The 16,534-nt window shown below is 32.2% G+C and overlaps 1 protein-coding gene across 1 annotated transcript in view; it reads right to left on the minus strand.

Moving 5' to 3' along the window:
* Positions 1 to 16,013, minus strand: part of LOC139511033 (uncharacterized) — an 80,346-nt gene extending 64,333 nt beyond the window's left edge. Inside the window, exons 1-17 of the mRNA XM_071297601.1 lie at positions 12,558 to 16,013; positions 11,523 to 11,663; positions 10,114 to 10,188; positions 8,713 to 8,928; positions 7,695 to 7,960; positions 7,389 to 7,524; positions 6,805 to 7,020; positions 5,787 to 6,052; positions 5,481 to 5,616; positions 4,897 to 5,112; positions 3,881 to 4,146; positions 3,575 to 3,710; positions 2,991 to 3,206; positions 1,968 to 2,233; positions 1,662 to 1,797; positions 1,079 to 1,294; positions 56 to 321 (exon numbers count right to left, since the gene is read on the minus strand). Of these exons, the coding sequence (XP_071153702.1) occupies positions 56 to 321; positions 1,079 to 1,294; positions 1,662 to 1,797; positions 1,968 to 2,233; positions 2,991 to 3,206; positions 3,575 to 3,710; positions 3,881 to 4,146; positions 4,897 to 5,112; positions 5,481 to 5,616; positions 5,787 to 6,052; positions 6,805 to 7,020; positions 7,389 to 7,524; positions 7,695 to 7,960; positions 8,713 to 8,928; positions 10,114 to 10,188; positions 11,523 to 11,663; positions 12,558 to 14,874 (5,487 nt within the window). The 5' untranslated portion in view covers positions 14,875 to 16,013. The remainder of the gene's footprint in view (positions 1 to 55; positions 322 to 1,078; positions 1,295 to 1,661; positions 1,798 to 1,967; positions 2,234 to 2,990; positions 3,207 to 3,574; positions 3,711 to 3,880; positions 4,147 to 4,896; positions 5,113 to 5,480; positions 5,617 to 5,786; positions 6,053 to 6,804; positions 7,021 to 7,388; positions 7,525 to 7,694; positions 7,961 to 8,712; positions 8,929 to 10,113; positions 10,189 to 11,522; positions 11,664 to 12,557) is intronic.
* Positions 16,014 to 16,534: the final 521 nt, after the last annotated feature.

Here is a 16,534-nt window from a genome sequence, read left to right on the forward strand (position 1 = left end):
TATTATTCAATATTTCGTTCTAAAGATGGTCGAAATAAAAGATCGTATTACTTACAGGTATTTTATCTATTACAGTTGTATCCTGTTTAATTGTCACAATTACAGATTCAACATTGGTTTCATCAAAAGTTATGGAGTACAATTGTGATGTATCATCTTCGTCGTTTATCTTAAAGATTAGTTTAGGGTTTTCGTCTGTATCAGCTGGACTCCATCCTTTTGGTTTCTGTGAATCTGATGGTAGATCCCCTGGAGCATTAGAAGAACTATCTACTGTGACATCAGATGGTTGTGATCCATCCAACATGACTTTAACGCACTCTGTAATAAACAAAGAAATATCCTCGTGTATAATCAAAAGACAACATTTAAATAAGTAAAGATACATGATTAAAATCATTAGCAGATACTGGAGATATATATATTACTTGTTTGAAGTGTTAAAATTTGACGGTTAATTTGTTTTCATTGAGTTAAATGTAGATCTACTTTAAATGATTAAATGAACAATTAAAAGAATATTTGATTCCTGTTTTCCACACTCAGTGATTTTACATTTTACGCAAAAGCAAAGTCTTCATCGACATTGAACAAGCCATATTGGATTTTCGTCAACATCCATTGTTTCGCTGCTCAGTTTAAACAGAATTAATGACCTCAAAAACTCAATTTATTACAATAGAGAATAATCTGAAGTCAAAATTGGTCTGAATGATTCAGATTATTGATTTGTTTTATAAATTAATACAGAAAAGGAATAATTTAAATTCTGAAATGTTTGCGTTCATATATATTTTTTGTAAATTTTGATGAATGGAAAAAATTAAGAGAACAATTTGCGACTTCCGGAATAATTGCGTGCTGATTAATGTATCAGATATCAGAATGCCAGTTCTTTTTATTTTGATACTCACCCAGATGCATTATTCGCAATAATAAAAAGCTTGCAATAATTTCTAGATTAGCAGTATTATGTATAAACACAAACATCAACATCAACAGTACAACATAGAATACCACCCGACAGTACTTGTTAACACCGAAATAAAAAAAAAAGTATAAATGACAAAGAAATTACCTGTTGTTGTCAAAACGGTTGTTGTTGAAGAAACTCTTGGTGTAGTTTCAGTTGCTATGACAGTTGTTTCTGTAGTTAACGATGGTGTTGTAGTGATAGTGGTAGTACTAGGTTGTGTCGATATAGAACTAACACTGGGAGTTGTTACGGCACTGGTTCCAGTTGTTTGTGTCGATGATGTGGTAGGGACTTTTGTAGTAATAGCAGTAGTTGTTTCTGTGAAAAATGATTCAAAAAATATCAGAACATATAAAAGAAATACAATGACAAAACGTGTTTCATAAGAACTGAAAAAATTAGTCATCAATTTGAATCCATAAAAAACTAAGAATTCCAAACAAGCAGTGTTACCAAACCAACAAACAATTTTATCAATTCAAAGATGTATTAATACAGCCATAAAGGTAAAAAGCCTATACTACTGAAAACTGAATTACTGACAATATGAATTTATACAAAACGGAAAGAGTGATATTTCCACTTATTCTACTCTGAAAAAACGAAGATTATGAAACGAAACACTCTTTTATAAGAAAAATGTTCTTTGATATATAAATAAAATATAGAATCAATGATAACTTACCAATCTCTTCGAAACATGCCTTAATAACTACATTACTAATTGTTGGTGACTCATCAGTAGTGTCTGGTTTAATAATCAATTCGATGATGTTCCCAGGTTTTCCACCTAGATTGATAGGACTGTCTAAGTTGTCAACCTGAAAGAGAAAGAAATTTCCTATGATCATCTATGCGTCATCTCGTTGCTTAAGGTTTTTGTTTGAGAATTATTATGATGCGCTGGTTAATCAATGTACTTCTTAACTGAAACTTTATTATTCAATATTTCGTTCTAAAGATGGTCGAAATAAAAGATCGTATTACTTACAGGTATTTTATCTATTACAGTTGTATCCTGTTTAATTGTCACAATTACAGATTCAACATTGGTTTCATCAAAAGTTATGGAGTACAATTGTGATGTATCATCTTCGTCGTTTATCTTAAAGATTAGTTTAGGGTTTTCGTCTGTATCAGCTGGACTCCATCCTTTTGGTTTCTGTGAATCTGATGGTAGATCCCCTGGAGCATTAGAAGAACTATCTACTGTGACATCAGATGGTTGTGATCCATCCAACATGACTTTAACGCACTCTATAATAAACAAAGAAATATCCTCGTGTATAATCAAAAGACAACATTTAAATAAGTAAAGATACATGATTAAAATCATTAGCAGATACTGGAGATATATATATTACTTGTTTGAAGTGTTAAAGTTTGACGGTTAATTTGTTTTCATTGAGTTAAATGTTGATCTACTTTAAATGATTAAATGAACAATTAAAAGAATATTTGATTCCTGTTTTCCACACTCAGTGATTTTACATTTTACGCAAAAGCAAAGTCTTCATCGACATTGAACAAGCCATATTGGATTTTCGTCAACATCCATTGTTTCGCTGCTCAGTTTAAACAGAATTAATGACCTCAAAAACTCAATTTATTACAATAGAGAATAATCTGAAGTCAAAATTGGTCTGAATGATTCAGATTATTGATTTGTTTTATAAATTAATACAGAAAAGGAATAATTTAAATTCTGAAATGTTTGCGTTCATATATATTTTTTGTAAATTTTGATGAATGGAAAAAATTAAGAGAACAATTTGCGACTTCCGAAATAATTGCGTGCTGATTAATGTATCAGATATCAGAATGCCAGTTCTTTTTATTTTGATACTCACCCAGATGCATTATTCGCAATAATAAAAAGCTTGCAATAATTTCTAGATTAGCAGTATTATGAATAAACACAAACATCAACATCAACAGTACAACATAGAATACCACCCGACAGTACTTGTTAACACCGAAATAAAAAAAAAAGTATAAATGACAAAGAAATTACCTGTTGTTGTCAAAACGGTTGTTGTTGAAGAAACTCTTGGTGTAGTTTCAGTTGCTATGACAGTTGTTTCTGTAGTTAACGATGGTGTTGTAGTGATAGTGGTAGTACTAGGTTGTGTCGATATAGAACTAACACTGGGAGTTGTTACGGCACTGGTTCCAGTTGTTTGTGTCGATAATGTGGTAGGGACTTTTGTAGTAATAGCAGTAGTTGTTTCTGTGAAAAATGATTAACAAAATATCAGAACATATAAAAGAAATACAATGACAAAACGTGTTTCATAAGAACTGAAAAAAATAGTCATCAATTTGAATCCATAAAAAAACTAAGAATTCCAAACAAGCAGTGTTACCAAACCAACAAACAATTTTATCAATTCAAAGATGTATTAATACAGCCATCAAGGTAAAAAGCCTATACTACTGAAAACTGAATTACTGACAATATGAATTTATACAAAACGGAAAGAGTGATATTTCCACTTATTCTACTCTGAAAAAACGAAGATTATGAAACGAAACACTCTTTTATAAGAAAAATGTTCATTGATATATAAATAAAATATAGAATCAATGATAACTTACCAATCTCTTCGAAACATGCCTTAATAACTACATTACTAATTGTTGGTGACTCATCAGTAGTGTCTGGTTTAATAATCAATTCGATGATGTTCCCAGGTTTTCCACCTAGATTGATAGGACTGTCTAAGTTGTCAACCTGAAAGAGAAAGAAATTTCCTATGATCATCTATGCGTCATCTCGTTGCTTAAGGTTTTTGTTTGAGAATTATTATGATGCGCTGGTTAATCAATGTACTTCTTAACTGAAACTTTATTATTCAATATTTCGTTCTAAAGATGGTCGAAATAAAAGATCGTATTACTTACAGGTATTTTATCTATTACAGTTGTATCCTGTTTAATTGTCACAATTACAGATTCAACATTGGTTTCATCAAAAGTTATGGAGTACAATTGTGATGTATCATCTTCGTCGTTTATCTTAAAGATTAGTTTAGGGTTTTCGTCTGTATCAGCTGGACTCCATCCTTTTGGTTTCTGTGAATCTGATGGTAGATCCCCTGGAGCATTAGAAGAACTATCTACTGTGACATCAGATGGTTGTGATCCATCCAACATGACTTTAACGCACTCTGTAATAAACAAAGAAATATCCTCGTGTATAATCAAAAGACAACATTTAAATAAGTAAAGATACATGATTAAAATCATTAGCAGATACTGGAGATATATATATTACTTGTTTGAAGTGTTAAAGTTTGACGGTTAATTTGTTTTCATTGAGTTAAATGTAGATCTACTTTAAATGATTAAATGAACAATTAAAAGAATATTTGATTCCTGTTTTCCACACTCAGTGATTTTACATTTTACGCAAAAGCAAAGTCTTCATCGACATTGAACAAGCCATATTGGATTTTCGTCAACATCCATTGTTTCGCTGCTCAGTTTAAACAGAATTAATGACCTCAAAAACTCAATTTATTACAATAGAGAATAATCTGAAGTCAAAATTGGTCTGAATGATTCAGATTATTGATTTGTTTTATAAATTAATACAGAAAAGGAATAATTTAAATTCTGAAATGTTTGCGTTCATATATATTTTTTGTAAATTTTGATGAATGGAAAAAATTAAGAGAACAATTTGCGACTTCCGGAATAATTGCGTGTTGATTAATGTATCAGATATCAGAATGCCGGTTCTTTTTATTTTGATACTCACCCAGATGCATTATTCGCAATAATAAAAAGCTTGCAATAATTTCTAGATTAGCAGTATTATGTATAAACACAAACATCAACAGTACAACATAGAATACCACCCGACAGTACTTGTTAACACCGAAATAAAAAAAAAGTATGAATGACAAAGAAATTACCTGTTGTTGTCAAAACGGTTGTTGTTGAAGAAACTCTTGGTGTAGTTTCAGTTGCTATGACAGTTGTTTCTGTAGTTAACGATGGTGTTGTAGTGATAGTGGTAGTACTAGGTTGTGTCGATATAGAACTAACACTGGGAGTTGTTACGGCACTGGTTCCAGTTGTTTGTGTCGATGATGTGGTAGGGACTTTTGTAGTAATAGCAGTAGTTGTTTCTGTGAAAAATGATTAACAAAATATCAGAACATATAAAAGAAATACAATGACAAAACGTGTTTCATAAGAACTGAAAAAAATAGTCATCAATTTGAATCCATAAAAAAACTAAGAATTCCAAACAAGCAGTGTTACCAAACCAACAAACAATTTTATCAATTCAAAGATGTATTAATACAGCCATCAAGGTAAAAAGCCTATACTACTGAAAACTGAATTACTGACAATATGAATTTATACAAAACGGAAAGAGTGATATTTCCACTTATTCTACTCTGAAAAAACGAAGATTATGAAACGAAACACTCTTTTATAAGAAAAATGTTCATTGATATATAAATAAGATATAGAATCAATGATAACTTACCAATCTCTTCGAAACATGCCTTAATAACTACATTACTAATTGATGGTGACTCATCAGTAGTGTCTGGTTTAATAATCAATTCGATGATGTTCCCAGGTTTTCCACCTAGATTGATAGGACTGTCTAAGTTGTCAACCTGAAAGAGAAAGAAATTTCCTATGATCATTTATGCGTCATCTCGTTGCTTAAGGTTTTTGTTTGAGAATTATTATGATGCGCTGGTTAATTTATGTACTTCTTAACTGAAACTTTATTATTCAATATTTCGTTCTAAAGATGGTCGAAATAAAAGATCGTATTACTTACAGGTATTTTATCTATTACAGTTGTATCCTGTTTAATTGTCACAATTACAGATTCAACATTGGTTTCATCAAAAGTTATGGAGTACAATTGTGATGTATCATCTTCGTCGTTTATCTTAAAGATTAATTTAGGGTTTTCGTCTGTATCAGCTGGACTCCATCCTTTTGGTTTCTGTGAATCTGATGGTAGATCCCCTGGAGCATTAGAAGAACTATCTACTGTGACATCAGATGGTTGTGCTCCATCCAACATGACTTTAACGCACTCTATAATAAACAAAGAAATATCCTCATGTATAATCAAAAGACAACATTTAGATGAGTAAAGATACATGATTAAAATCATTAGCAGATACTGGAGATATATATATTACTTGTTTGAAGTGTTAAAGTTTGACGGTTAATTTGTTTTCATTGAGTTAAATGTAGATCTACTTTAAATGATTAAATGAACAATTAAAAGAATATTTGATTCCTGTTTTCCACACTCAGTAATTTTACATTTTACGCAAAAGCAAAGTCTTCATCGACATTGAACAAGCCATATTGGATTTTCGTCAACATCCATTGTTTCGCTGCTCAGTTTAAACAGAATTAATGACCTCAAAAACTCAATTTATTACAATAGAGAATAATCTGAAGTCAAAATTGGTCTGAATGATTCAGATTATTGATTTGTTTTATAAATTAATACAGAAAAGGAATAATTTAAATTCTGAAATGTTTGCGTTCATATATATTTTTTGTAAATTTTGATGAATGGAAAAAATTAAGAGAACAATTTGCGACTTCCGGAATAATTGCGTGCTGATTAATGTATCAGATATCAGAATGCCAGTTCTTTTTATTTTGATACTCACCCAGATACATTATTCGCAATAATAAAAAGCTTGCAATAATTTCTAGATTAGCAGTATTATGTATAAACACAAACATCAACAGTACAACATAGAATACCACCCGACAGTACTTGTTAACACCGAAATAAAAAAAAAAAGTATGAATGACAAAGAAATTACCTGTTGTTGTCAAAACGGTTGTTGTTGAAGAAACTCTTGGTGTAGTTTCAGTTGCTTTGACAGTTGTTTCTGTAGTTAACGATGGTGTTGTAGTGATAGTGGTAGTACTAGGTTGTGTCGATATAGAACTAACACTGGGAGTTGTTACGGCACTGGTTCCAGTTGTTTGTGTCGATGATGTGGTAGGGACTTTTGTAGTAATAGCAGTAGTTGTTTCTGTGAAAAATGATTAACAAAATATCAGAACATATAAAAGAAATACAATGACAAAACGTGTTTCATAAGAACTGAAAAAAATAGTCATCAATTTGAATCCATAAAAAAACTAAGAATTCCAAACAAGCAGTGTTACCAAACCAACAAACAATTTTATCAATTCAAAGATGTATTAATACAGCCATCAAGGTAAAAAGCCTATACTACTGAAAACTGAATTACTGACAATATGAATTTATACAAAACGGAAAGAGTGATATTTCCACTTATTCTACTCTGAAAAAACGAAGATTATGAAACGAAACACTCTTTTATAAGAAAAATGTCCATTGATATATAAATAAGATATAGAATCAATGATAACTTACCAATCTCTTCGAAACATGCCTTAATAACTACATTACTAATTGATGGTGACTCATCAGTAGTGTCTGGTTTAATAATCAATTCGATGATGTTCCCAGGTTTTCCACCTAGATTGATAGGACTGTCTAAGTTGTCAACCTGAAAGAGAAAGAAATTTCCTATGATCATTTATGCGTCATCTCGTTGCTTAAGGTTTTTGTTTGAGAATTATTATGATGCGCTGGTTAATTTATGTACTTCTTAACTGAAACTTTATTATTCAATATTTCGTTCTAAAGATGGTCGAAATAAAAGATCGTATTACTTACAGGTATTTTATCTATTACAGTTGTATCCTGTTTAATTGTCACAATTACAGATTCAACATTGGTTTCATCAAAAGTTATGGAGTACAATTGTGATGTATCATCTTCGTCGTTTATCTTAAAGATTAATTTAGGGTTTTCGTCTGTATCAGCTGGACTCCATCCTTTTGGTTTCTGTGAATCTGATGGTAGATCCCCTGGAGCATTAGAAGAACTATCTACTGTGACATCAGATGGTTGTGCTCCATCCAACATGACTTTAACGCACTCTATAATAAACAAAGAAATATCCTCATGTATAATCAAAAGACAACATTTAGATGAGTAAAGATACATGATTAAAATCATTAGCAGATACTGGAGATATATATATTACTTGTTTGAAGTGTTAAAGTTTGACGGTTAATTTGTTTTCATTGAGTTAAATGTAGATCTACTTTAAATGATTAAATGAACAATTAAAAGAATATTTGATTCCTGTTTTCCACACTCAGTAATTTTACATTTTACGCAAAAGCAAAGTCTTCATCGACATTGAACAAGCCATATTGGATTTTCGTCAACATCCATTGTTTCGCTGCTCAGTTTAAACAGAATTAATGACCTCAAAAACTCAATTTATTACAATAGAGAATAATCTGAAGTTAAAATTGGTCTGAATGATTCAGATTTAGATTTGTTTTATAAATTAATACAGAAAAGGAATAATTTAAATTCTGAAATGTTTGCGTTCATATATATATTTTGTAAATTTTGATGAATGGAAAAAATTAAGGGAATAATTTGCGATTTATGGAATAATTGCGTGCTGATTAAAGTATCAGATATCAGAATGCAAGTTCTTTTTATTTTGATACTCACCCAGATGCATTATTCGCAATAATAAAAAGCTTGCAATAATTTCTAAATTAGCAGTAATGTGTATTAACACAAACATCGACAGTAAAACATAGCATACCACCCGACAGTACTCGTTAACACCGAAATAAAATAGAAAACGTATAAATGACAAAGAAATTACCTGTTGTTGTCAAAACGGTTGTTGTTGAAGAAACTCTTGGTGTAGTTTCAGTTGCTATGACAGTTATTTCTGTAGTTAACGATGGTGTTGTAGTGATAGTGGTAGTACTAGGTTGTGTCGATATAGAACTAACACTGGGAGTTGTTACGGCACTGGTCCCAGTTGTTTGTGTCGATGGTGTGGTAGGGCCTGTTGTAGTAATAGCAATAGTTGATTCTGAAAAAGTTAAAAAAAAAGTGTGAGAATATATCAGAAACTTTTTGTAAAACATTGTTTAAGCATTATCGCAAAATGGTCTTGAAAGGTTATGTTAAAGTAAAGATGGCTTCAAACTGAGTTTATCTTTTTCCAGATTTATTGTGTTTAAAATAAGAACAAATATGATGCGTTTAGGTATGAGAATTACATTCTGCGCGACACTTGATATTTTTAAAGAGTATAATAAATATCTCATTTAATGTCAATCCGAACTTTTGCTATGATCATTAAGGAGCACTGCATCATCTGCATGTATTTATCTTATAGAGATCCTTCTCGTATATTTTGTTTGTGTAAACATATTTCCTTGCGATTTAATACCAAATTTCTTACGGTTGATAAATGCTAATTTATTGGTTTACCCGTGTCTAGGGCCATTTACAAAACTAAACCGATTTATGTTTGCCTATGTCTTATGTATTTCAAGAAGCGTGTTGTATTTTCAAATTACTGTAAAGGGTATTTTTTGCAGTGCATGTGAAGAAACAGGTGATTATAATATTTGAACATAGCATTTAACTGTTTTTGCTTTTATAAAAAAAAAACTTATCCAAATAAGAACTTTTTATGTTTTAAAAACCATTAAAACTGACTGATCCACTACTAATATATTTGATCACAAATGTGTATTATCATTTGTGTTCCTCATCTTTAGTATTGAGCCAAAGTTATAATTATTATCGATTTGTAGCTTATCTGATAAACTAGAATAAACTTAAGCCTTTTAATGTCCCTCAAATTGGAGATGACGAAAATATTGTTAAGCGATTAGGATATGCCTCATCTATGGTACATTGGTTATATATCAGCTTATCTATGGTGAAAAAAACAAGATCCTTATCTTTTGAATAGTGGTTAAAATATGCCTTATCTACGGTATTGTGATTAAAAGATGCGTGGTATAGTTTATACTGGTGAGAATACGGATTAGTTATGGTATAGTGGGTAAAATTCGGCTTACCTATGGTAAAGTGGTAAGAATACGCCGTATCTATGAACTAGTTATTAGAATATATCTTATATATGAAATAATGGTTAAAAATAGTAATAATAGTAGGTCTTACGGAAGTACAATACTTGAATTGTTTAGCATCTTATCAGGTAAAAGCTAGATAAATTGAAGGTGAAAAATAATATGCATACCACTTGTTGCTGAGGAAGGCGTCGTGGTTGATCTTGGTATTGTGTGAGTTGTTTGCATTGGTTTTGTTGTTGTTTCTGTAAAGAAATATAAAATATATAAAATTGTCTTTATAAAGCTTTATGAATTTTTATAAATAAACATGCATAGAAGTAAAATCAACGATGTCAGACTTAATCTTTAACTTCAAATGAAAAAGCCTTTCACAAAGTTTACATTCCTAAATTTGTTAAAAGGGTTTAACGGATTTCAATTTATGATATTTTAACTGTAGTGTGTGCTTACAGTTCTTTATGTTCAGATTCAAATGCTATGAAACGGTTCTTCTACGCTACAGGAACATCACAAATGTATTATCTTTTGATTTGTCAATAGTGTTTCCTAGTTTAGTGCTATTTTTAATATCATATTTCAAATTAGAAATTGAAAATGTACACATCTTATATTGGAATGAAGGTTTCCCTTGTGAACTACTGGGTCATTATTGTCAATGAACAGAGAATGTTTGTTTTATCTGTGTCTACAACAGAATTATATAAATAACTTAAGATTGTGGTCTTGTATGAAGAAATTATATGCTCGTCTTTTTTTGTGTGTGTGTGTGTGTGTGTAATATATATGCATATTCTACTGACGATGAAAGGTAACACTAGGCCACTGAAACTTGAATTATTAGTTCATTCTGGGTGGCCTAGTGGTCTACAGCGCTAGACACAATGCAGGCAGAGTTTTCTCGATATCCCAATGCCATTATTTCGAATCCAAACGAGGGAAAAAACAAAAAATTTCTTCCGTAAATTATTTAAACATTGAGGTGCTGATAATTAAAGTAATAATATATATATAACATATATATGTCTAAGAATATAACTTAAAAACTCTAATAAATACATTAAAAAGTTCGATTAGATTTTAACATTTTAGACAAACTAGCTTCATCATGTGAACGCATCTCTTAAGGGTGAACATATCGTGAATATATATGATAATCAAGCCTATAAGGGTACAACGTCACCAAAAATTTAAAATCATAATCAAATGACCTTTTAAATACATGTTTTAGCATAGTAATGTGAGGTTGCAATAGTCTCTCATAGATGAACTTGGTCACATTCTAAATAAAACATTATATCTGCAGAACTACAAAAATGGTTTGTAAAATATAGAAATACCTTTATTTCATAGGAGCAAATTAAAAATAAATGGCAAGTTGTATGCGTCCGAAGCACTTTTTAGAATAAATCTTTATCATACAAATAGTCAAAAGCCACAAACGTATAGTCACCGAAATATGTATGAAGTATTTGATCCAAAGGGACCAAAAGTATAGTACAATTTGAGTAAAATTTGGATGAATGATGTGAAACCTTTACTACTTTTTCAAAACATGTGAATATAGAGGAGATTTTACCAGGTAATGTTTTAACATTTGTTGTTTTCATGTGTGTTGTTTGACGCCTAGTCGTCGCTGCCGTGGTACCACCAGCAGTTGTTACTCGTTCAGTTGTTCCCTCTGTTGATATTAATCCTGTTGTGCCGAAGCTTGTACTTTCTAAAATCAGACATTATCGTTATAAATGAACAATACGTTATTGTTAAACTGATTATCAATTATGAATTTCGTAACCTCAAGAAAATGAAAGATGTTTTAGACATGACAAATATAATCTGTATACATAATTAGTGTAAAATCATCAACAATTATTAATGAGATCAGTTTTGGAGCAGAAACTACCTACCCTTCAGAAGAATCTTATGGATTTTTTACTTGTTTTTTGTTGCATACTTTTTCTTTTCCTTGTCTCGGTTGCCTTTACGTCTTTTTTCGCTATGGAGTTGCATGTCTTTTCTCATTTCTCATTAAGACTTTATTGTCCTCCCCCATATTTTCTCGAAATATCCGATGCCATTTTTTTTTATTTTTTGTAATAAAGTATGTGTGTCTTAAAAGTATTCTAGAAAATTGGATCTGTTGGCCATTTTAAGCTTTCAGTAACTCTCAGATCTGTACTTTGTGTACTTTGTCTTTCTATTAATTGTGTAAGTGCTTTATGATGCTCTTATTAGTAAATACATTTCAAAATGATTTCTGCAGTTTGATCTTATGTTGTGTTTGTACACCACTGTCCAAGGTTTTGATAGGATTGGGTCCTTACAGACATGTTCAATCCCGTTACATTCGGTATATGCCTGTCACAAATCGAGAGCCTGTATTTCAGAGGTTGTAAGTCGTTACTGTCTGTCATAAGTGATTTGCGTTTATTGTTTTATAATAAAATCTTGTCGTTAGCATTTTGAAATGTTCACATTATGTCATGTCTGGGCCTTTTATAACTGAGCAAACGTTATGGGTTTTGCACATTGTTGAAAGTCGTGCGTGTGATATTGCATAAAAATGATTAATTGGGGAAATGTTTTATTTTACTGATAAGTCAATAACTTTTACCTCTTCTGGTAGTTTTAGTAAACTCGACAGTTGTTTCTATTCCTGTTGATGGTGTTCCACCTGTTGGTGTAGGTTCTGTTGGTGTAGGTTCTATTGGTGTAGTTGGACTAGTTTGTGTTGATGGGGATGGTGTTGTTTCAGAATATGTAACAACTCTTGTAGAAGTCTCTGTTGTTGGAATACTTGTTGTTGTTGGTATAGCTGTACCAGTTGTTGTTGATGCGGATGGTGTTTCAGACTGAGTTATGACTCTTGTAGTTGTCTCAGTTTGTGGACTAATTGTTGTTGTTTGTACAGTTCCAGTAGCCCCTGTTGTTTTGCCTCCAGCTGTTGTTATAGGTTCTGTTGGTGTTGTTGGGCTAGTTTGTGTTGATTGGGATGGTGTTGTTTCAGAATGAGTTATTATTCTTGTAGTTGTCTCTGTTGTTGGAATACTTGTTGTTGTTGGTGTAGCTGTACTAGTTGTTGTTGATTGGGATGGTGTTTCAGAATGAGTTATGATTCTTGTAGTTGTCTCAGTTTGTGGAATACTTGTTGTTGTTGGTGTAGTTGTACTAGTTGTTGTTGATGGTGATGGTGTTTCAGAATGAGTTATAATTCTTGTAGTTGTCTCAGTTTGTGGAATACTTGTTATTGTTGGTGTAGCTGTACTTGTTGTTGTTGATTGGGAAGGTGTTGTTTCAGAATACGTTACAACTCTTGTAGATGTCTCTGTTGTTGGAATCCTTGTTGTTGTTGGTGTAGTTGTACTAGTTGTTGTTGATGGGGATGGTGTTTCAGAATGAGTTATGATTCTTGTAGTTGTCTCAGTTTGTGGACTAATTGTTGTTGTTTGTACAGTTCCAGTAGCCCCTGTTGTTTTGCCTCCAGCTGTTGTTATAGGTTCTGTTGGTGTTGTTGGGCTAGTTTGTGTTGATTGGGATGGTGTTGTTTCAGAATGAGTTATCATTCTTGTAGTTGTCTCTGTTGTTGGAATACTTGTTGTTGTTGGTGTAGCTGTACTAGTTGTTGTTGATGGGGATGGTGTTTCAGAATGAGTTATGATTCTTGTAGTTGTCTCAGTTTGTGGACTAATTGTTGTTGTTTGTACAGTTCCAGTAGCCCCTGTTGTTTTGCCTCCAGCTGTTGTTATAGGTTCTGTTGGTGTTGTTGGGCTAGTTTGTGTTGATTGGGATGGTGTTGTTTCAGAATGAGTTATTATTCTTGTAGTTGTCTCTGTTGTTGGAATACTTGTTGTTGTTGGTGTAGCTGTACTAGTTGTTGTTGATGGGGATGGTGTTGTTTCAGAATACGTTACAACTCTTGTAGATGTCTCTGTTGTTGGAATGCTTGTTGTTGTTGGTGTAGTTGTACTAGTTGTTGTTGATGGGGATGGTGTTTCAGAATGAGTTATGATTCTTGTAGTTGTCTCAGTTTGTGGAATACTTGTTGTTGTTGGTGTAGTTGTACTAGTTGTTGTTGATGGTGATGGTGTTTCAGAATGAGTTATAATTCTTGTAGTTGTCTCAGTTTGTGGAATACTTGTTATTGTTGGTGTAGCTGTACTTGTTGTGGTTGATGGAGAAGGTGTTGTTTCAGAATACGTTACAACTCTTGTAGATGTCTCTGTTGTTGGAATGCTTGTTGTTGTTGGTGTAGTTGTACTAGTTGTTGTTGATGGGGATGGTGTTTCAGACTGAGTTATTACTCTTGTAGTTGTCTCAGTTTGTGGAATACTTGTTGTTGTTGGTGTAGCTGTACTAGTTGTTGTTGATGGTGATGGTGTTTCAGAATGGGTTATGATTCTTGTAGTTGTCTCAGTTTGTGGAATACTTGTTGTTGTAGGTGTAGGTGTACTAATTTTTGTTGATGAGATCGGTGTTTCAGACTGAGTTATTACTCTTGTAGTTGTCTCAGTTTGTGGACTAATTGTTGTTGTTTGTACAGTTCCAGTAGCCCCTGTTGTTTTGCCTCCAGCTGTTGTTATAGGTTCTGTTGGTGTAGTTGGACTAGTTTGTGTTGATGGTGATGGTGTTGTTTCAGAATACGTTACAACTGTTGTAGATGTCTCTATTGTTGGAATACTTGTTGTTGTTTGTACAGTTCCAGTAGCCCCTGTTGTTTTACCTCCAGCTGTTGTTATGGGTTCTGTTGGTGTAGTTGGACTAGTTTGTGTTGATGGGGATGGTGTTGTTTCAGACTGAGTTATGACTCTTGTAGTTGTCTCAGTTTGTGGACTAATTGTTGTTGTTTGTACAGTTCCAGTAGCCCCTGTTGTTACACCTTCAGCTGTTGTTATGGGTTCTGTTGGGAAAAGAGGCAAATGATTTCTTTCCATGTAATTGTTGATGGTTATTTTGTGTTGCTTTTTATTAATTAATCGTTTCTTCTTATTAATGTCACAAAACGAAACAATACTGCTATTTTAATTTTAAACTGATAAAAAATGAAAGCAGTGGTGAAGCATGAAAGCAGCAAACTTCGTTTTGATAGGTCTTTTTTTAGTCAAATTTTATAACATGCTGATAGTTAATATTTAGAATGAAGGTATGCCAGTATGAGAATGTTGTGACATTTAAAAATTGTGTGAGGCTCTGGACAACAAACTCATTGGTGACATTTCCATCATTGTTTTTTTTTTAAATTGGCTGCCAAAAAAAGAACATTAATCCAAAATATGTACATCAGAGCTTGCTGTTTCCTTGCCTACACATGATCTGGCAGTATGTTTAATAATATGATATGATGGCAATGTGCATAGCATTAATATGATGAAATAAAAAAATTCATGAGACAAGATAATGAATATATACAGTAATGAACACGATAGTGAACATACAAGTATGAGTATGTTGTTGTTTTTTTCTTTTCTTTGTAAGGCTCTGGACAACATACTCAATAGCTGCAGTTCCATGATTAAAATGAATAAACAAATATTATTTCCTAAAAGTATGAAAAATAATACGTACCATCCTGAGGCAGCATGTAATACAATGTTAATGTTACAGGCATGCAAGGCTTAAATTACTATACATACCTTTTTGACCTGAAAGTAATAGAATTAATAGAGTATGTTTACCTGTTTATACATACCCAGGAATCCATCTGTGTTGGCAATTCCTGTAGAAATTCCTAACAATTTCGTTCTATCAAAAGTGTACCTGTCAAAAAGTTAGAACATGTTTATGTCATTAACTATACTTACCTTGCTACTTACCATTTCGTGTAATTTTCTTCGTTGGACCACTGTAAGCCATAGTGAACCCTTTGCGACTATTTGACATCATGTTCTTCACGGATCAATGGTTAGCCATAATGAAACATTTCCGACCATTTCACATAGTTTCCGTCGCTGTTCCATGGTTAACCAAAGGTACATCTGGCAGTCATCTTACTTCTAATCTCAAAACAATAAAGATTGAACATACAAATGTACAAATTTAAGACTATCATAAAATCAAACATCCATACTTACCTAGTTCCTTACCATTTCCATCGGTAATAGATGTTACAATAATGATCTACTGATAAGCTTCTCCTACAAGTAAAATCACCATGTTATTTGTTGCCAGGTATAAGCACAGTTGGCACATAATTTCCAGTGCAGGCCATGGGTCATCAAACATTTGCATATATATTTTTTTATTTTTTGCTCACAACGTGTATGTATCGTTAAGGGTTTTCGTGGGTTTTAGTAGTGGTATTAATACAAAAGCATATACCAATGACAATAAGGCAGTTGTTGCTTCTGTTAAAAAAAATTGATTCTTCTAGTTGTAAATGACTTATAGAAGTTCGATAATGCCCATGTTTGTAGATAGATGTTTTTGTGTTCTGTTAAATTGTTCCTTTTAAAATTGTTATACGATGCTGACTGATGTACCCATATTTTGACTATTTTATTTATTGTGTCTGTTTAGTTAACGCATCAATGTAAATATAACAGAATTTGATGAGACTGTCATCCAAGTGAGAGGGTTAGCGCTATAAAACCAGGT

Source organism: Mytilus edulis, chromosome 2, assembly GCF_963676685.1.
Source record: "Mytilus edulis chromosome 2, xbMytEdul2.2, whole genome shotgun sequence".
NCBI lineage: Eukaryota > Metazoa > Mollusca > Bivalvia > Mytilida > Mytilidae > Mytilus > Mytilus edulis.